This window comes from Capra hircus, chromosome 23 (genome assembly GCF_001704415.2).
Source record: "Capra hircus breed San Clemente chromosome 23, ASM170441v1, whole genome shotgun sequence".
NCBI lineage: Eukaryota > Metazoa > Chordata > Mammalia > Artiodactyla > Bovidae > Capra > Capra hircus.
The window spans coordinates 25,821,874-25,844,400 of NC_030830.1; the positions used below are offsets into that span (position 1 = coordinate 25,821,874).

At 39.8% G+C, this 22,527-nt stretch overlaps 1 protein-coding gene across 1 annotated transcript in view; it reads right to left on the minus strand.

Annotated features, from left to right (window-relative positions):
- Nucleotides 9,424-22,527, minus strand: part of TFAP2D (transcription factor AP-2 delta) — a 61,094-nt gene continuing 47,990 nt past the window's right edge. The window contains exon 8 of the mRNA XM_005696406.1: nucleotides 9,424-9,814. Within this exon, the coding sequence (XP_005696463.1) occupies nucleotides 9,595-9,814 (220 nt within the window). The 3' untranslated portion in view covers nucleotides 9,424-9,594. The remainder of the gene's footprint in view (nucleotides 9,815-22,527) is intronic.

Below are 22,527 nucleotides of genomic sequence, written 5' to 3' on the forward strand. Positions count from 1 at the left end.
GTAGTCATGTATGGATGTAAGAATTGAACTATAAAGAAAGCTGAGGCTGAAGAATAGATGCTTTTGAACTGTGGTATTGGAGAAGACTCTTGAGAGTCCCTTGGACTTCAAGGAGATCCAACCAGTCCATCCTAAAGGAAATCAGTCCTGAATATTCGTTGGAAGGATTGATGTGGAAACTGAAACTCCAATACTTTGGCCACTTGATAGGAAGAGCTGACTCATTGGAAAAGACCCTGATGCTGGGAAAGATTGATGGCAGAAGGAAAAGGGGACAACAGAGGATGAGATGGTTGGATGGCATCACCAACTCAATGGACTTGAGTTTGAGCAAGCTCTGAGAGTTCATGGTGGACAGGGAAGCCTAGTGTGCTGCAGTCCATGGGGTCTCAAAGAGTCAGACATGACTCAGTGAATGAATTGAACTGAGGTACTTCAGAGATGAGCTAAAGCAGAAGATATGGGGGAAGGCCTGTCCCGGCCCCATAGGGTCCTGCCTGGTTACAACAGGAATATTCATAGTTTTAAAAACTAAGATGTGAGCTGGAGTTTCTTAGGCCAGGCTCTGTATTTAGAGAGCAATCTCATTCATCTCATTGGGCTTCCTTTGTGGTAAAAAATCTGCCTGCAATACAGGAGACCTGGGTTTGATCTCTAGATTGGAAGATCCCCTGGATAAGGAACTGGCAACCCATTAGAGTATTCTTGCCTGGAGAATCCCATGGACAGAGGAGCCTGACGGTCTTCATTCAGTCCATGGGGTCACAATGAGCAACTAACATTCATCCAACAGTGTTAAACTTTATGGGTAACCCTTATTCTTGGGAAACAACAATGTTTAAGAAATCCTCCCTCTCTTCTGCTTTCGGGAAATGCATTACTACCAAGAAACACTCTTCCCCATGTGACTTTGATAAGACCCAGGTACCCGTTCACTGACCTTTGGCCATGCCAGACACACACCCTCCACATTCTCATTCCTTGTCTCATAAATGATGAGTTGAACAGTTTGTACCCACTGACTAATCTGAACAAAATACCTGACTTGACCAAAGTGAAGTGAAGTTGGTTTCTTCCCCCAAACTCTTGAACTTTGGGTTACTCTCAACCTGAGCCAGTGTACAAGCCCTCCTTAACCACCCTTCTGAGAATCAGCTGACCCAAAGAAGAGGCATTCCTGGATGAACTGTCGATCACTCCACGTCCTCCCCCACCCCAGACTCCCTCTAGCCTTATTTACTCCCCATTTCTTATTAAAGTCCTTTTCTGCGCGACCATTGAAATCCTGCAGATCTTCCAGCTGAGGTGTCTCCCTCCTGCAAGAGGCCCCCCTTCCCATCCTGCAATGATTTCTTTGAATGAAGTTTCTCCTTAACTAAGTTCAAGTCAGTTTTTATTTAACACAGGTTTAGTCTCCAATACTGTTCTTTTCAACTCTCTTTGAGGAAATTGTCGACCTTGTTTGCATAGAAAATTAAGTTCAGTTCACAGACATGTTCAAAACATTCAAAACACTTGACTGTGGATGGTCAGGTGTTCACTAGGACTACCATGATGCTCATTTCACAATACATACAAAATACAGTCAGTATAATGTACACATGAAACTAATAAAATATTGTAAATTATATCTCAATTAAAAGCAAAACAAACAAAAACACACTTGACTATGGTTTCCAAAAATGCTTGGAATACATCTAAAATGTCAAGTTCATATGAATTTCTTGGGGGTCCAGTGGTTAGAACTCCATGCTTTCGCTGTGGAGGGCCCCGGTTCAATCCCTGTTCAGGGAATTAAGACCCTGCAAGCCACACAGGACGGCCAAAAAATAAAATAAATAAATAAAAATTTGAGATGAACTTTTGCTGCTGAATACTTGCTAGTGAAAAGTCAAGTTCAGTTTCTAAGGAAGCCATATACTAAAGATAAAACATGATGTGGTAAATACTTGAACATCAACTGGTTGCCAGATCCACTCTCAGCAAGTGATCCTGGGGAAATTGAAACTTCAGACATCAAAGAAAGTGGCTCTGCCATGATCTTCACTGAGGACTTCAGCAATCCAGGATTGTTAAGATGCAGATTATCACGCTTACCCCGAGGTCTAAAGGGTAGGGGGTTGGGCAGCCTCCCTCTGGAATCTCATCAATGCTCTTTGTCTACCTCATCCTACAGACATGTACCTGCTTTTCCAAAGAGATTTTAGAACATTTATTTCTAAGCTCCCAAAATTATTTTCCTGTTTCCAACTAGAAGGGAGCCCTAAAAAGAAAGGAAAACATAAGAGTTCCAAAGGACAGATAGGAAGAGGCTTTGAGAACTGAAAACCCCAATTGGTTTCATCATTTTCTGGATTAAAAACTCTCATTGGCTCTCTACTGCACCTACAATGAAACCCAAGATCTAGAGTTGGACCACAGGTCTGGAACATTCCTGCCATCTCATCTCCACCCCTACTCGTGGCTCATCTGGTCCTAACTCACCCCATGGAAGCCACATTGGCTTCTGACAGTTCCTGCAGATGCAAAGCTCTCTTCCTGCTCGAGGGCTCAGCACATGCTGTTGCTGCTGCTAAGTCGCATCAGTCGTGTCCAACTCTGTGAGACCCCATAGACGGCAGCCCACAAGGCTCCCCCGTCCCTGGGATTCTCCAGGCAAGAACACTGGAGTGGGTGGCCATTTCCTTCTCCAGTGCATGACAGTGAAAAGTGAAAGTGAAGTCGCTCAGTCGTGTCTGACCCTCAGCAACCCCATGGACTGCAGCCTTCCAGGTTCCTCCATCCATGGGATTTTCCAGGCAAGAGCACTGGAGTGGGGTGCCATTGCCTTGCTGTTACCCCACCAGAAATGATCTTCACTGTCTCCTTGGATTAAACACCACAATCCTTCAAGTTATTCTCCATTTTATTAGTAAGGTTCACCTTCTCTCTCCTTGCCTAAATTAAATCTTTGTCATCTTGTTTCCATAATAGTACTTTACATTACTTTCGATTCGTTAATTCATTTCGAATAAGTGAAGTGCTGAGGTTGAGAAACTCTAATTTGCTGAAAGAGTATTGTTCATTGTTCCTTTCCCAAAGATTTTTTTTGAAAGACTTTCCCCCTCTTAATCTAAGTGTCAGAAATAGTTGTATTTCTGCCTAGCAATTGTTTTGGCTTAGTCTTAGGTGCAAACACAGTGAATTGAATAAATGATTAATTTCCATTTTGCTATTAGAATTAAATTTGTTACCTACCTGTAGTAAATGGGACTTCCCAAGTGGCTCAGTGGTAAAGATCTCCTGCCAATGTAGGAGTTGCAGGAGATGTGGGTTCGATCCCTGGGTCAGGAAGATGCGCTGGAGAAGGCAATGGCAACCCATTCAAGTATTCTTGCCTGAGAAATCCCATGGACAGAGGAGCCTGGCAGGCTACAGTCCATGGGGTCACAAAGAGTTGAATGTGACAGAGCACACTTATAGTAAATACTCATAACTCTATTTTTTATTTTAGCTTCATTTCTGGCTCTACTTTTGATGATCAATTTGTGTTTCCCAGCTGTTTCTAAATTGTAGTATGTTATTATCTGTATAAGTTCCTGAAAACTGTATTAAATCTTATTTTTAAAGCATCGAGGGGTATAAATGAATAAATGCATAAAACAAAATAAGGTATTTCCACTCTGTGATCAAGGACTTACTAAAAATTAAGTACATAATAAGAAATTCTACATAGCCACTGGAAATGAGCATGAGTATCTCAGGTCTAGGATTTGAAATTAATGTGAATCTTTAAATATTTAACATAGTGACTAGCATGTACTAAGTTCTCAACGAGTATTTGTTGACTAAATAAATAGATGAATGAATTTGGTTAGCCTCCATTCTCATCATGACAGTGAAATGATTTTATAAGAAGAATTTCTGGGTTCAAGAAAGTCCATTATTCAATATGATCTATTGCTGAAAATTAGAATTTTAGCTTGACCTATTTGTAAAGAAATCTGGAATTCCCAAAGTTACTATTATTTGTTCTAGGAGTTACATGTCCATACAACAATTAAATACATGCTTTCATTCAGGGTACCCAGGCGATAGAGGAAAAACTTAATACACAGTGTGCTCTGAGCATAATACTGTTTTTTCTTACATGTTCTAAGAAAGTCACAGGCGATCTTTGCCAAAACCCTTTCAATAAAACCATTATAAGTCTTCTGTTTCAAATCCATTATAATAGCTTTATAACTTCTAGGATAAAAAGCTATAATTTTCAGTGAAATTCTGTCATTCATTAAGAAAACAAAATTTATCCACTATAAAATGGAAGTTAACTAATTAGAGAAAACATTTAGGAAGTCAGAAAGAAAATGCAGCTTTGCCATACCCTCTCCACTACTCCAGAAAAAAAGAAAGCATCTCAACTGCTAGTAAATAGGCTTTATAATTAGGATAATTAGGAACATTAAGCATTTATACCCATTTCAGAGCTTTTTGAGGATATGATACTATGTATCAAGAATGCTCTGCTGTGCATGAGACAACAAGTTGTCAGTTTTATTTTGCATTGCTCTTTCATTTAAAATCTTGGTTTCAGCAACATGCTCACAGGATTTATACACTGGAGGGTGAACGTGGCAGTGACTTTTTCTGTGTTAATGCAGGAGATATTTCGCTACTATCACTGGCACTGTGAATCTGAAAATACTTCTAGGGCACCCAATAATTTATAATTGCCCATTTTCTTAGAGTCCAACCTGCCCTGCTTGCCAGCTACCTGGGTTGCTTCTGGGTGTGCCTGAAATATCCATTTTTTGCTTCATCTCTATGAGTTGCCAGAATAGCTGCTGCTTTTGTTTTCTGCTCACATGAACGTCGTCCTGGTCTCTCCCGGCCATGCTGAGAGACTCTTGCGAAAAACCCAGTGAGGTTGTCCGAAAACTGTCTGCCTAGACACACTCCACAGAACCCCAGCTTCTGCTCAGGGTTGGGTCTTCTTTCTCCCTCCTGCACCCCCAGGATGTGGTCTCATCTTAGACGGATGCAATGATCACTAACCTTTCTTCAATGCTTCTTTTATCCTCTCGTTCTTTTGTCAACCTGACGACTATTTTCTGGGGCTGCCGTCTGTGTGTGTGTGTGTATGAGTGTATGAGGAGAAAGATAAAGGTCCTGACTGGCTCTTAAACCTCAGGTCCTAGGACTTCCCTAGGTTAGGACTCCATGCTCCCAGTGCGGGGAGCCCAGGTGCCGCACCTGGTCAGGGAACTAGACCTCGCATGCTGCAGCTGAAGATCCTGCGCGCCACACCTGAAAAAACAAAACAAAACAGAAACTTGCAAGTCCTCCTTAGGGCCTAGGATTTTGCAACTGAAAACTTGTATAGAGGTGCAACACCTTTGCTGCCTGCATCCACTTGGTCCTTCTTCTGAGGCAATATGGGCAACTTGTTAGGTGCCCTGCAAGTGGAGGAAAAAATAACTAGAAATACAAGCAACATCAGTTAGTTTTCAAAAATCACATCCTGCCCTAAACGTTTTTAACTTACCCAGAACCGTAAAATCTCCTATTTCTGGCTTCCACCTTTCCCTTCCCTTCCACCTTTACAACCCCTTTCCTGATTTCCCTCCCTCCCCACAACCCCCTGGACCTGGGTCTGCTTTATGTCGGGGTAATGAGCACATTTACATCAGGACGCTAACCATATTCTAATGGCTGGGATCGTCATAGGAGAATGCAAGAAACTCTCAAGAAAAACACTTAATTCCACTATCTTCAGTCTCTCAGACAGAGCCTGACATATATAATAGAAGGGATTCAAAAAACAGAAGAGATAAAAAGTATGGTTTGTCCCAACTCTAAGCATTAATGACAACAACTAATACTCAAGTAGCAGTAGCTACGCCCCTGCTCTTGGCAATTTGGATATGTCAACTCTTTGATTCAGACAGTAATTCTGTGAACAGGTATCTATCATTATCCTTATTTTACAGATGGGGAAGTGGAGACACAGAAAGATTCAGCAACTTGCCCAAGATCACACAGAAGCAAATGAAAGGTCCATGATTTGAACCCAGGTAATTTGGCTTTAGAGTCTATGCTCTTAGTCACTGTCTCAGGCCACCTCTCATATATTAACTTGGCTTTCATAGGGAGATGGCATATTCATTGTGTAAAAGATGCTGATACATTTAAAAAATTGCTGGTCAAAAACACCTCCAAAGAAACCCAAAAGAAAGAAAATATAGGGCAATGGAATTACATTGCTTTACTCATCTTAACAAGGATAATTCATTGACACGTTTACTTTAAAAGTGCCAGATGACAAAAGGTCAAATTCCTATCACTGTCACTCAAGGGTCTGGATGCTAATCTATGCTAAAGGTCACGTTTGGTCTTAGGCACTGAAGAGAACACACCCTCACAGATGCGAAAGAAAAAAGGAACTGCAAAGCTAGAAAGAATTACCCTTTTAAAAAGCATCTGGAAAGAGGGATGCAGGAGAATAGACTAGATACTTTTCCTGTGCTCTGATCTTCCCAGAGAAGAAAATATAGAATAATTCAGAGTTTTCTTTACTTTTAGAGAACCACCAAACTTAAGTTAAAAAATAGCTCCAGTGAAATAACTATGGAAATGGCATTTAAATTGGTTATTGAAACGGCTTTAAAACAAACATTTCTTTTTGTGGGAGTTTGACTCCATCTTTCACAAGTTTATTAATTTTAAGTAATTAATGACAGGTTTGGACAAAATGCCTGGGCCGGTAATAGTTAATCTAGAAAGCCTTTTCATTGCTTTCTTACTAAAACACTGAAAATCAGACTTTGGTGAACTCTTTTCCCTTGCTATAAATTATGATACTGATAATGATCATAATTTTACTTCTGTGGACATTCTGATACTTACCTTGTTGCTTTTATTGTTTTATATTAAACACACCTAATTGCAACTAATGTGATAGAGTGGAAATACTTTCTTACTCAAATAAAAAGTGTTATCCATAAACTATCATGGAAGAATCCAGCCAGATTGAAGCAATGGGTTTCCAGAAACAAAAAAAAAAATCAAAAGTAAAAGTAAAAGGTCCTTTGGCCCATTTTGGACAAAGAACACAGACACATTCATTTACTCATTTATTTAAAAAGTGTTGAGTACCTATTATATACAAGGTAAAAGTTGGCATGTTAACAATGTCTATTAAATATGATAAATAATTACTCTGAACATGACCAGCTCATTAATTCATTTATGTCCTAATGGCTGGTTAAGTTAAATGATGGGTGCTGTCCATTTAAGGCTCTGAAGACACCCAGAATCCTGGAAATAATATGCACTGTAGTTATAGTTATACTTCTGTTTCCAAAGTTAATAAATATAACACCCCACTGAGGTGTTAAGAACCCCAACTAGTTACATCTATGGGTGAAGTAAACTGGTACTATAAGCCGGATCTAATTTTTTTGTCTGATTATGGGTGAACATTTGACATGGTATATAACTACATTAAGCACCTAGCAGATATACATATCAAAACGCCATATTAAATACATATGTACGTTAATCATAAAAGGAATAAAAGTCAATGTGGAAATTTCATTAAGGAAATTAGTAGCCCGCATTATCTGTATATAGCTTTCCTACAACTTATTAAACTGAAATAGTCATTTTTTGTTTCATGTATATATTTTACAATATGGGAATTTTCATGTAAAATGGAATCAATTTATTTTGTGATGAAATTTGGAACTGCAGCAGAATCTCAGCTTTTATTCTATTTTATTTAAAAAAGTTAAAGCCATGAATAATGGTAAGATTTTAAAAAATGGAACTAGAGAAACACACGAAGTCACAATGCATTACTTTTACATTTTCTTTAAACTCTTCTACTGTGTAACTATAAAACCGCTTTATTATAGAATTCCTTATTAGGGTCTTCTGTTAACTGAATTTAATCTAGAAAATTTAAATATTCATTGGTTATGTTCCTCTTTTCTGTACAAGATTGAAGATAAAAGTTAAATGATTTTAAGAATTATCAGGTAAAAAGCATTTTCTTGTGATCTCTTGATGAAAACTCTCAAGCAAGTTCCTTTCCATTAAAAATAATAATAATATTCCTTATGAGGTTATACTGTGGCTGAGACTTTCTGAAAGTAATTGATGTATGTTAACGAGAGGAGAATATTTTCATGCTAAACAATGTCAGGGGTTCATGTATTTTTTAAATGATATTTTTCACTGAGGATGACCTACATTTTTATTTGCTTACAACTTTGAAAACTGTTAACAGTAGAAAGGTTAGTACTATGTGGTGCCAGTTAGGTTTCTCTACACATTCAGGTTTTAATGGACTGAACTTTCATTCTACTAGCCCCTGGACTTTGCAGCCAGGAACCTCTTGTTTTCAGTGTTTTAACTAAAGGACAATAAGGCTTAAGAACAAGCTATGAAAAAAAAAGGAAGCATCTTAAAAGCAAAAGTCTTCTCTGATCATTGTGTTTTCGTTTTCTTTATTGAACACAGACCTGAATGCTTTGAGCCTCTAAAGGTTTAGAACACTGCTACTGGGCAGGTGGAAGAACCACAAAGGGAGACAAGAATAGTGGCTTTCATTATAACCATACAATCATTGGCCGCCAACACTTCGAGGGGCCTCCACTAGTTTCCAGGGCTCCTCTCCTGTCTCTGAGGGGCAGGGCTTCCTGGAAAGTGCTGTTCCGATTCTCATGCTTTTCCAGGCGAGACAATACCACAGCTTTTCTTTAGAAGCCTAAGTAGCCGAGCTACCCTTTCCTACATCCATCTTGCCCTGACCCGCTACGTGCAGTCTGTTTCCCTAAACTGTTAGGTTGGGGATGTGAGGAGATTGGATAGAAGAGGTCATCTCTTATTTCTTAAACATTCTTCTGAGCCTTTTCTTTTAAAAACTGGTCTTAGGATGGGGTGGGAATAATCATACAAAGAGGGGATAGAGTTTTCTGGAGTTTTTAAATACCACCAAGGCACTGGTAGTTAAGTGGGCTAGCGGTGACCAAGATTTTAAAATTGCTGTCAATTCACAGGACAAAGATTCATGAATGCCCTTTGCAGTTCCCAAAGCATTTATTGATGGACTGATCGCCAAATTGGTCTATTTAGTGGAAAGAGGCACTCTTTCGTTATAGGGGATTAAGTCGAGAAAGACGGGCGCTGGTGGTGGGTTCCAGTTTGGTCATGCTTTCTGATCCCTAACTACAGAGTTGGATAAGAAAGTGCATCAGTTAGATGTGAAAAAGCATGTGCTGCCTCTCCAAAGTCCAGAAGTGCTTAAAAATTGTGATGTATATAATTCGGAACAATAAATTACGTGCACAAAAGGAGTTTATCATAACATAAAATTAAAAAGTGACAACTTCATCACACAGTTACACTGCTGTTTTCCTTTTTTTTTTTGTCTTTTTTTTGGATTTTGTCCTTTTTTATTTCATTTTTCATTTCCGTTTTTGTTTTTTTTTTATGGAGGGCTGGGGGAGGGCTGAGATTTTGTCCACTGAAGATTAATCACCCTCAATGATATATAAATTAGAAAAAATATCAGCAGCAAGACTCTCTGGAAATAGATTCTGTTTGATGTAGTTAGTCTGTCTTTTCTGTTTTGCCCTCTTTCACGGCTGCCTCTGAAGTTTTCCGCAGGGGGGCTTTCTCCGAGGTGCCATGTCCTTGGCCAGAATCTGCCGCTCCACCATTTTTGTGAGCAGTGTGTTTTTCCAAGTAGTTCAGCATTTCACTGAGGACTGTTTGGAAAGTGCTTAGGGCTGCACATATTGCTGGGGTCCCAAAGCCATGAGTGATCAAACTGGAAATGAGAAACAGTAGGAAAAAGAGATGAGCAATTTGCAGTATGATGTGGGATAACAAATCATCCCTCCCTCCCCATTCAATCTGGAACATTACATTAAAAAGCATTTATTGTGTTCCTAAATGGTGCCAAGCATTGTGGAAGGCAGACGCAAGTCAATGTATTGCTCTGAATGATAAGAAATTTAGGTCTATTTGTTATAATATGTCGTTAATAGACTTGATTTGTTGTTGTTTAGTCGCTGAGTTGTGTCCCACGCTTTTTCGACCCCCATGGACTGCAGTCTGCCAGCTTCCTTTATCCATGGGATTTCCCAGGCAAGAACACTGGAGTGGGTTGCCATTTCCTTCTCCAGGGGGTCTTCCTGACCCAAGAATTGAACCTGTATCTCCTGCCCTGGTGGGTTCTTTACCATTGAGCCACCAGGGAAACCCTGATAGACTTGGTAGGCACTAATTAGCATTTCCAAGTGTTTGACACATGCCTTGACTCTAAGTCTCTATATCATTAAGAAAGCCAGTAAATACAACTTTCTATTGTGAGAATCATTGCTTTTAAGAATGGCACATACCCTTACATAAGCAGAGATCACACAATAAGAGACCAAAAGTGGCTGAGTGTGCCTGACGGTTAGCTGTTCCTCTAACTTCATTCTTCTTTTCTCCAAAATTACGAAGTTTTATCTGAGCATAAGGCATCCTGCTGGAGGCCACATTCCCAAGCTTCCCTTGCAGGTAAGTTGGACCCAGGACTAACCTTTCCACAACAGACCAAAAGAAGTGATGTTTGCAATTCCCATCTGCTTAAAATGAAAGGTACTGCCCTCTATTTTCTCTCAAAATAGCCATGCAGCTGTGCAGATATGAATGGAACAAGATGGCAGGAATCTACTCAACTCCTGTCTCCTATCTATTTTTGGGGGGTTTCAGCAGGTAACTAATTCATTAATAACCATAACTAATGAGACACGTAGGGAGGGCTGTGGCAACCTCAGCATTGGTAGCCCATCCAACCGTAACAAACATTCTCTCTAGTTGAACAAATACCTAAGTGTAGATTCACTCTTTCTGCAAACAGAACCCACCCAGATTATTCACTTGTGTCTGTTGTTCCTGAAGTGACATTGTCAGGTTGCTCCCCATTACTCATATCTTGTAAAATATAGAAAAACATGTTTGATGTACATCTTGCACATGTTATTATATCCATTTATCTATAAATAACATAGCAGATAAATGGTACATTCGATAAATGAAGTCATTAACTTCTTACAAGCCCTAGTTGTTACAGTTATTGTGACTTTGTGCTTAGTCGCTCAGTTGTGTCCAACTCTTTGTGACCCCAGGGACTGTAGCCCTCCAGGCTCTTCTGTCAATGGGGATTCTCCAGGCAAAAACACTGGAGTGGGTTGCCATGCCCTCCTCCAGGGGATCTTCCCAACCCAGGGATTGAACCCAGGTCTCCTGCATTGCAGGTAGATTCTTTACCAGCTGAGCTACCAGGGAAGCCCATTGTGACATTAGCAGTTTTTAAAATCAGATAGTACTATCCTTCATAATATGTTAATTTGCTAGTTATCCTTCTTAGGGTATGTAATCTTAAGGGACAAAAATGACAAGCTCTTAAAATATTGCAAATGATGAATTTAGGATCAAGGCAGCTACTGATATGCCTCAATGGTGATAATAGTAAGATCGAGCACATGGAGTTATTACTTATATTAATACACACAAAGGAGTCTGGAGGATGCCAGACTATTAGGAAGTGTTTCAGCAAATGGTGGAAATTGTTGGCTGTGGGATGTTCGTGGTGAGGGTGAATTTTTCTGCATGTCCATTATATTTTACAAGTTGCTACCATCTTTCATGCTGGCATTTTACAAAGCCTACCTTATGCCTTAGTCATAACTAACATACATTAAAAAGAAAAAAAAAAACAGACCTCAGTCACCAATTATTTAGAAAACAAGACTGGTTAATGCTTGGGCAACTATATACACCAAAGTTTGCCTTTTATGAGTAAGACATCACTGTTGTTGGAGCATATACATATAGATATCTCACAGTGCTGAACAGGAAAACTGACTTCGGCTCCATTTTTACAATGATAACAGTTAGAGGGGAATCTAAATGTTTTAGAACTTATCAGGAAGACAGAACATAAATGGAGTTGATTAAAGTTGTAGCAGAATTAATCATGGAGGCAACCACATAAAGAACAAATGAGGCGACCTATTAATGTCTAGATGCTTGGCCCTGAGCTCACACTATTGGGTTGACCAAAAAGTTCGTTCAGTTTTTTCCATAGGATGTTATACATGTTAACAGGATACCTCTTTTCTCATGCTTTATTCCTGTTCAAGGCTCTTTGTACCATTGAAAGTGAAAGTGAAAGTCACTTAGTCATGTCCGGTGTCTGACCCATTGTGACCCCGTGAACTGTAGCCCACCAGGCTGCTCTGTCCATGGAATTCTCAAGGCAAGAATACTGGAGTGGGTTGCCATTTCCTACTGCAGGGGATCTTCCTGACCCAGGGATCAAACCAGGGTCTCCTGCACTGCAGGCAGATTCTTTACCACTTGAGCTACCAGGGAAGCCCATTAGACGAATTTATTTTCCTCTCTATTGCCATGTCCTCTCAGTTTTGACTCCTCTTTCAGAAATTACAGAATTTAGTTCCACTTGGGTAAATATTAAGGTTAGTAGCCAATATTTGAGTCCTGACCATATGCCAGGCTGTGTTCTAAGTGCTTTCTTCTGTACCTCTGATATAATCCAGGCAACAACTCTAAGAAGTATTATTATGTCGATTTTACAGATGAAGAAACAGATACTCAGACATATTAAATAATTTGCCTGAGAAATTCTGTATTGACTCTGTGCTTATTTACATTCCTCCCAGGCTGTGGGTGTGTTTATGACTTCATTTTGAGAAATCAGTCTGTTGGCTATTTCTGCTCAACTTCTTTAACTGAGCTTTGTTCTATGGGCCGGCTTGTAGCCTGAAAGATCGTTCTTACTCATTTTCCTGTTTAAGATCAGGATTCTAAAAGGCCAACTGCAGTAACTTCCCTGGTAATCCAGTGGCTAAAACTCTGCTCCCAATGCCGGGGGCCTGGGTTTGATCCCTGGTTAGGGAACTAGATCACATATGCTACAACTAAGTGTTCACATGCCTCAACTAAAGATCCCATGTATAGCAATGAAGCTCTAAGATCCTGCACACCACAACTAAGACCTGGTACAGCCAAATCCATAAATAAAAATAAATATTAAAAAAAAAATTTTTAAAGGCCAAGTACAAAGTAGACAGGTCTATATAAATGCTCTACTTCTCCCATGTTGAGAAGAGTGGTTGCCATAATGAAAGATTCTCAGGTTGGCATCCCTCCCTGGCTGATGGTCTTTCTTGCTTCTAAAATATGTACCTGGTCTTTTGTAAGATGCATTGGCCCATGTGCCCTGGGTTGAGAACTCTTTGCATAGAGTCTTCACACTGCCTTTGACCTTAGGCACTGTGTTATTTGTGGGAAGTTACATAGCCTTGTAAGATGGTCTGATGAAAATATCTGCAAGTTTCTTTCCAGCTCTAAGCTGCAGTTCACTGGTATAATGCTTATGGTGCACTTCTTAAAACCAAGGACATGACAGAAGGTTATGGACACTGAAAAACCACTTAGCTCAACAGAGAAGTCTAAACCTCTGAAATATTCAATGTAAGAAAAGGAAGGATCTGAAGTGTTATCTTCAAAACAAAAAATACAATGTAAATGTTAATTTCCTTGATTTCACATTACCTGCACATCAAAAAATATGCATGGAACACTACATGGGATAATGCTAAATGCAAAGTATAGCTCTGTTCTAGCAGTGTTCAGTGAGGTTTATGAATCCAAATAATTTAAAGTAATCTGATACTGTATGAGAATCACAGAACAAAGTGTAAAAACACAGGATGATTAAAAGAATTTCTGGGGACGTCATGTTTTTCTTTTGGCCCCAACCATTTCAGAAAAATAGGTATATCTCTCATTCACACTGACACACAAAAAGAAGAAAAGGAATAATGTAGAGTCTACAGAAAAACAAGAGAAAAACAGAAAAAGATGAGGCTGACTTTCAGTCCTAGACAGAAAATAAAGTCATGTATAAGGTAACACACCATAGTCATATCTTCAAAATCTTTGATAAGGCCATTTTTTTTTGCCCTTAGAAAATATTTTTTAGCCATAGATTTAATGCTTAAGTTATATTTGGCATTTGCATCTATTTTTATCAAATTAATATCAGAGAGCATTTCACAAGTAAATATTACCTGGGCTAAGTAGCAGCCATGATGGCTTGAAGTAGGTTATCAAAATATAAGAGTCTTTAAAAATTCATATTCATCTCAAAGTTTGTCCTCAAGTACACACGTGAGAAAGACAACCAACATTGTGCTAGACGGATCATCTTCATGCCACATTTAACACATTTTGCTCGACCTTGGCAGACAATACAAAGGTTGTATCAGCTTTCTTAATGTATCTCTTCTCTATCCTTAAACCTACCCTGGTCATTCCCACTTGTGTTTGTTTATCCTCCCCCTTTTTTTTTTCCAGCCAATCTAAAAACCATTCACCCTTCAAAGCTCCTTGGATAATATTGAAAAAAGGAGTCAGTTTCCTGGTCCCCTGATTAAGACATTGAAAAGTATGTGCTTCTACCAAAGGACAGAAACTTGCCAAAGTGATGAGAAAACTTAACTTGAATTCTGAAGAGAAAGGAGTAACATTCCCCACCCCACCCCCACCCCAGAATATAAAACTAGAGCCCAGAGAACACAATGAAAATAAAATAAGTGAGGGCAAGATCTCATCATCAAAGAGGAAGCTATATGGAGCCATATCAGTTACAGCCTAAGTGATCGTCCAAGTTTCAACTTCGACCATGCCCGAAAGAGCAGTCATGGAGGTCCTCCAGTGCTGGCAGGAGGGCCTGGGCTCCTCAGGCTCTGAAGGGAACAGCAGCCTCCAGGTTCTGCCCTTGCCCTCAGGCTTCTAGAGACTTCTCAAAGCTATTCCTCAACTCTGAGACCCCTCCTTCTGCTCTGTGCACATACACTGTGAGCAGATACCAGCTCTCATGCGTACACGTGTGTCTGCCCAATGCAGGGGAAGATGGTGCCCGTGGCTTCCTCTAGGCAGTCCTCAACCCATCACTCCCTGCAGGGCCTCAGTGTTTGCATATCCTCTGTTTGAGGCCTGAGCCTTCTTGCTCTCAGCACCCTGGGCTGCGGGCTGCTCCTAGGCTGGGCCCTGATCTCCCTTCTGCCTCTGGCTGGGTTGCCTGTCCTGGCCAAGTGAGTTCTGACAGTGCCTCCCCTTCCTGGGGCCTCCAATAAAAGTATTTTTACACCTCTCTCTCTCTTCTTTTTTTATTCAACTTGTTAATAAAGAGCTTGTAGTGAGAAAAAAATTTAATATAAGATTTAGTATATTAATATAAAATCTATATTAACATAGATTTTAATGTAAGTGGCAAATAAGATGTTAAATGCATCTCCAACAATCTGTGGCTTGAATTCTTACCATAAACTGGTAATCAAATGTTAGAGTCTAGCCTTCAAAGAAAACCAAAATAGAACCAAACCACCAGCCAACAGCAACAACAACTAAAACAAACAGGACTGAGCCGGAGCACTAGTATTGTCAACCCACACTCTACTTGACATTGTCTGATTGCCACCATTTGGGTATTTGTCACTTCCAAGAGGCAGAGTCTTGAGGGAGAGGAGGCAGGACTCCCATGTATGGAATAATTGAGTTAACAAAGACTAAAATTTCCCTGATGAAAGTGAAAGAGGAGAGTGAAAAAGTTGGCTTAAAGCTCAACATTCAGAAAACAAAGATCATGGCATACGGTTCCATCACTTCATGGGAAATAGATGGGGAAACAGTGGAAACAGTGTCAGACTTTATTTTTGGGGCCTCCAAAATCACTGCAGATGGTGACTGCAGCCATGAAATTAAAAGACGCTTACTTCTTGGAAGGAAAGTTATGACCAACCTAGATAGCATATTCAAAAGCAGAGACATTACTTTGCCAACAAAGGTCCGTCTAGTCAAGGCTATGGTTTTTCCTGTGGTCATGTACAGATGTGAGAGTTGGACTGTGAAGAAAGCTGAGCACCGAAGAATTGATGCTTTTGAACTGTGGTGTTGGAGAAGACTCTTTAGAGTCCCTTGGACTGCAAGGAGATCCAACCAGTCCATTTTGAAGGAGATCAGCCCTGGGTGTTCTTTGGAAGGAATGATGCTGAAGCTGAGACTCCAGTACTTTGGCCACCTCATGTGGAGAGTTGACTCATTGGAAAAGACTCTGATGCTGGGAGGGATTGGGGGCAGGAGGAGAAGGGGACAACAGAGGATGAGATGGCTGGATGGCATCACTGAGTCGATGGACATGAGTCTGAGTGAACTCCGGGAGATGGTGATGGACAGGGAGGCCTGGCGTGCTGCGATTCATGGGGTCGCAAAGAGTCAGACACGACCGAGCGACTGAACTGAACTGAAAGTTTCCTTGGTTTCATCCAGGAGTCTCTGTTACCCCAGCCTGTAGAATTAACTTCTTTTTTGGTTGTGCTGAGTCCTCATTGCAGGCACACACGCTTAGTCGCCCTGAGGTATGTGGTATTTAAGTTCCCTGACCAGGGGATCTGTGTCCCCTTCATTGGAAGGTGAATTCATAACCACTGGACCACCAAGGAAGTCCAAGACCTATAGTTTGAATTTTTGTTCCAAGAATGAGGAAGAGGAACAATGCAGAGACAGGCTTAGGTGAGGGAGTACTATGTTAGCAAGTGAAAGATTAAATGGTAATTAAGATACTTTGCTTTCTTTTCAAAGAGGTTAATCTTTAAAACTGGCAAGGGTATTAGTGGAACTGCAACTTTTTTTTTTTAAGTATAGGAAACTCCTATTTAAAGATAAAGGAAACATAGGTGTTTGTTTCTGAGACACTCGAGTGGCTGAGTAACCTTTGAAAAATCATAGAAGATGGGACAGAAGTAGTGAGATAGAAAACTCCAATACACTGGCCACCTGATACCAAGAGCCAACTCATTAGAAAAGACCCTGATGCTGGGAAGAATTGAAGGCAGGAGGAGAAGGGGATGGCAGAGGATGAGATGGCTGGCTGGCATCACGGACTCAAAGCACATGAGTGTGAGCAAACTTCAGAAGATAGTAAAGGATAGGGAGGCCTGGCGTGCTGCAGTCCATGGGGCTGCAAAGAGTCAGACACCACTGAGCGACTGAACAACAAATACCTTAATAATCAAAGCAGGGGGGGAAAGAGACAGATTTTAGAAATTCTAGGTTATTAAATTACATTCAATTAGTCCCATAGTAAATTTCTAATAATGAGATATTTTTTAAAATCATGTATACCCAGTTTGAATTTACCTACAGTAATACTAATCCTTTTTAGGGATGTAATTTGTTGAATTTCGACAAACTTACAAAACTGTGTCATGACTACCATTACCCAAAACATATTCTTGTGATTTGGTTTGGTCAATGACACTTTCCTCACCCCAAGATCCTGGGAATCAGTGTTCTAATTTCTATATATATAGTTTTTACTTTTTCCCTGAATGTCATATAAATTGGATCATGAAGTCTACAGGCTTTTATCACTGGCTCTTTTCACTTTGCCTAATAATTTTGGGATTTACCCAGATTGTGGTGTTTATCAATAGACGATTTCTTTTTACTGCTGGTAGGTTTTTCCATTAAATGGAATTATTGCAATTTGTTCATGTAATGAATACATCTAAAGGGCTAATATTTTTTTAAAAATATAAGTGATCACTACAGTACTGCATGGGTTCAGTAATAATAATTGAGTTAACAAAAGCTAAACGTTTCTTAGTTTCCAGGGCAATGCCGCAAGACTTTCTCATTAATCCTACTCTGCTCCACATCTTAATTGACAACATGATTGACAGTGTCATGGATTTGTAACTTAATGGCTGGCATTAGAATAGAGAGGAAAATTGCTGCATTGGATAACAGAACCAAAGTTCTGAAATACCTTTATGTGGTAAAAAGCTTAGTTGGTGGGCTAAATCAATGTTGTGAAATTTAGGAGAGATTAAAGAAAACACATCCACTTGCAGTATGTTGAGAAAAGGAGACAGCTGACTGGAGCAATTTTCAGGGAAAAGGCTCACCAAACAGTAAGTCAAACCAAAAAACGAGGGTCAAAATGTGAAGTTTGGATGCTAGCTAGTCAGGCTTATAACTACATTCACCTTGAACTATTTTCGAAGTAGATTCCAGCTCATTGATTTAATTTTCCCATGACTAATTTCACACCGAGGCGCAGACAGGTTTTGACAACCACCTGCTGAGAAAACCCAGACTGTTGTAGTTTATAGCACCTGATGTTCTAGAAAATGTAACTTATATGTAACAGTCATCTTCTTCATTTTACTCATGGTTTTAAAAACCCCTATTTTGCTAGACCTCTTAATTGACATTCTCTAGAGCATCTTTCTGCCACATAAACCATCTTCAAATTGGCTCAGTTTAGGAAGGTAGGTAACACTTTGCTGGATCCAGAGGTGAAACCCTACTTTTGACATTGCCCCTAGTGTTAAAGTATGCTCGCATCTCAGCAATGGGACAGATACCAAATCGTAGAACCACCTTTTCTAGGGAGTCTCTGTGTTAGTGTATACACACATGTACACACAACTGACTTATACTGTTTTTATTGACCTGAACACATACTACAGAGACAGATTTTAATTTTTTAAAGGAAAATAGATTGCAACAGTTCAAATTGTACTCTCTGTTAATGAGATTAAAAATGAAATAATTGAGGAACTTCCTGGTGGTCCAGTGGCTAAGACTCCGAGTTCCCAATGCAGGGGGCCTGGATTCGATCCCTGGTCAAGGAACTAGAGCCCACATGTCTCAACTAAGACTTGGCATGCTGCAACTAAGACCCGGCACAGCCAAATAAAGAAATAAGTATCTTTTAAAAAAAGAAGAAATTGAGGAAAAATGAAAGCGGTCATAGAGGATAGTAGAAAAGAGATTGTTGCTTGAAAAAGAATAAATTATTATTCTTTATTCTTTCTCCCTGGGTAATTTTCTAATAAGACGTTATTAACAACCCATCTTTAACTCCAGCAGTATTTATGTTTATAAACTACTTGACATTAATCATGAGGAATTATCAGGAGACTTCTATATAATAGAAATTTCACAAACTCCCTGTGATCTCTGGCTAAATGAATATCTTTTGCTTGTGGCTAAATCCTGATGTATTTATCTTTAAAATCTCCAAAGCTTCAGTGCTTACTTGGAATATAGGTTAATATAGGATTCTGAATAAATACCTACCAGAGGAACAAGTAAATATAGTTTACATTTCAACAGCCTTGCTGTCCGCTAGAGACGTGTTACAAAGCTTTTTCCATATTGCCCTAATTGTTCTTCAGAAATGCTTTATCATTACTTTAACTGATTTGTCTAAACTCATTTAAATTAAGCTACTAAGGTAATTTTTTAAAGCATGGCCTAAAGCAAATTTCTATGGAATCTTCCCCTGAATTCTTCCTATCTTGGCAAGAGTTAGGCGTGGCACATGAAAAGACGGATCAACACCACTAATATTAGAGAAATGCAAATCAAAACAATAATGAGACATTACCTCACACTTTTCAGAATTGCTATCAACAAAAAGTCTGCAAGTAACAAATGTTGGTGACGATGTGGAGAAAAGGAAAACCTTATACACTGTTGATAGGAACTTAGCTTGGTAGAAAAGAGTATGGAGGTTTCTCAAAAAACTAAAAATAGAGCTATGATATGATCCAGCAATTCCACTCTTGAGTATATATCCAGAAAAAAATGAAAGCACTAATACAAAAAGATACATGTATACCAATGTTCACAGCATCATTATTTACAATTGCCAACATATGAAAGCAACCAAACTGTCCATCAATAGATGAATTTACAGAGAAGATGTGGTATAGCCACTGCAGGAAAAAATAAGGTCTGCCCTTTTAAGCAATGTGACTGAACCTAGAGAATATCATGCTTAGTGAAATAAGTCAGAAAAAGACAAATACTGTATGAAATCACTTACGTGTGGAGTCTAAAAAGTAATACAAATAAATTGCTGCTGCTGCTGCTGCTAAGTCGCTTCAGTCGTGTCTGACTCTGTGCAACCCCATAGACGGCAGCCCACCAGGCTCCCCCGTCCCTGGGATTCTCCAGGCAAGAACACTGGAGTGGGTTGCCATTTCCTTCTCCAATGCATGAAAGTGAAAAGTGACAGTGAAGTTGCTCAGTCGTGCCCGACTCTTAGCGACCCCATGGACTGCAGCCTACCAGGCTCCTCCATCCATGGGATTTGCCAGGCAAGAGTACTGGAGTGGGCTGCCATTGCCTTCTCCAAATAAATGACTATAACACTATAAAAACAGACTCACAGATATAGAAAACAAACTAGTGGTTACCAGAGGGCCGAGGGAAAGGGAGAGGGGCAGGTTAGGGTTATAAGATTAAGATATCCAATTATTATGTATAATAGACAAGCAATAAGGATACACTGTATAGCACAGAGAATTATACTCATTATCTTATAATAACATTTTAAAAAGTCTAAAAATACTGACTCACTGTGCTCTATACCTGAAACTAACATAGTACTGTAAGTCAATTTTACTTGAATTTTAAAAAAAGTTGGGCCTGAGGTCCAACATATCCTTTCTACCTACTAAGTAAACATTCTCTAATGGCAGAAAGTGAAGAGGAATTAAAGAGCTTCTTGATGAAAGTAAAAAGAGGAGAGTGTAAAAGCTGGCTTAAAACTCAACATTAAAAAACTAAGATCATGGCATTTGGTCCCATCATTTCATAGCAAATATAAGGGGAAAAAATGGAAGCAGTGAGAGATTTTATTTTCTTGGGCTCCAAGATCACTGTGGACAGTGATTGCAGCTATGAAATTAAAAGACACTTGCTCCTTGAAAGGAAAGCTATGACAATCCTAGACAGCATATTAAAAAGCAGAGACATCATTTTGCTGACAAAGATCCATATAGTCAAAGCTATAGTTCTTCCAGTAATCATGTACAATGTAATAAGCTCAGTCGTGTCTGACTCTTTGCGACCCCGTGGACCATAGCCTACCAGGCTTCTCCGTCCATGGGATTCTCCAGGCAAGAATACTGGAGTGAGTTACCATTTCCTTCTCCAGGGGATCTTCTTGATCCAGGGATTGAACCTAGGTCTCCCGCATTGGAGGCAGACGCTTTAACCTCTGAGCCACTAGGGAAGATATACAATCTTCCCTATACAGTGTGATAGTTGGACCATAAAGAAGGCTGAGTGCCGAAGAATTGATGCTTTCAAACTGTGGTGCTGGAGAAAACTCTTGAGAGTCCCTTGGAAGGCAAGGAGATTAAAGCTGTCAATCCTAAAGGAACTCAACCATGAATATTCATTGGAAGGACTGATGCTGTAGCTGAAGCTATAATACTGTGGCCATCTGATTTGGAGAGCCGACTCACTGGAAAGGACCCTGATACTGGGAAAGAGTGAAGGCAAAAGGAGAAGGGAGTGGCAGAGAATGAGATGGTTAAATAGCATCATTGACTCAATGGACATGAATTTAAACAAACTGCAAGATAGTGAAGGATAGAGGAGCCTGGGGTGCTGCAGTCCACTGGGTCACAAAGAGTCAGACAAGACTCAACAACTGAACAATAACAACAACAACAACAACAACAAGCAAACACTAATTTAACAGGATTAAAAGGAAAATGAAAGTCTCATTACTATGTGCCACTGAAGACTGCCTCACTTAGTTGTGTCTCAACATTAAAAAACTAAGGACAGATTTTTTTGGCTTTCTTTTGGGAAACAAAAAGCTGGGCGTAGTAGATACTATTATGCTACAAACTAGAAGAATGAAATTCGAGAGGAAATATCCTGGGACTTTCCTGGTGGTCCAGTGGTTAGGACTCTGTGCTTTTACTGCAAGGGGCACAGGTTTGATCCCTGGTCGGGGAACTAAGATCCCATAAACCACATGGCCAAAGAGAAACCAAAAACAAAAAGACAAAAAGAAAAAGAAAATTATCATTTAGATAATTAGAGCAAAACCTGATTTTATTTTATCAAACTTTAACTTTCTATCTGGAAAAGTTTTGGTGTCTGTAAAGGTTGAAATAGTTTGGGCTACTCCTATTATTTTGTTATGTTGCATCAATCCAATGTGTGCTTGCTGTCATGTATCTTTGATTTCTTGCATAGCTTACGGATGCCACTGTCACCAACCTCAGTGCTGCTTTCTGGCCTCCGGGAGGCATGCAGGTAGCAAGATTTAAAGGGAAGATAAGTCTTCTTTTCCTTCTCTCCTGGATTATTCAGTGACTGCAGGTTTGGGTCCAACTGTAGCCTGAGGCTCAGTCTGTACTCCTCACTACAGTTTTAGGTGGCAGCTGGAAAAATGCCTCCTTCCACTCGTGAGAAAAGCCATGAGGGCAGGAGGCTGGGAAATAGCCACCGGAGAACACCAGCAAAGGATTGTGGGGCTTCTCTGCAAAACCTTAGTTCTTTTCAGAACCATGAGGGGAAGATGCTTCTTGTCTCCTGAATATAGGTCATGGAGAGAGACCTCAGCCTGAGAAAAGCAGCTGGGGC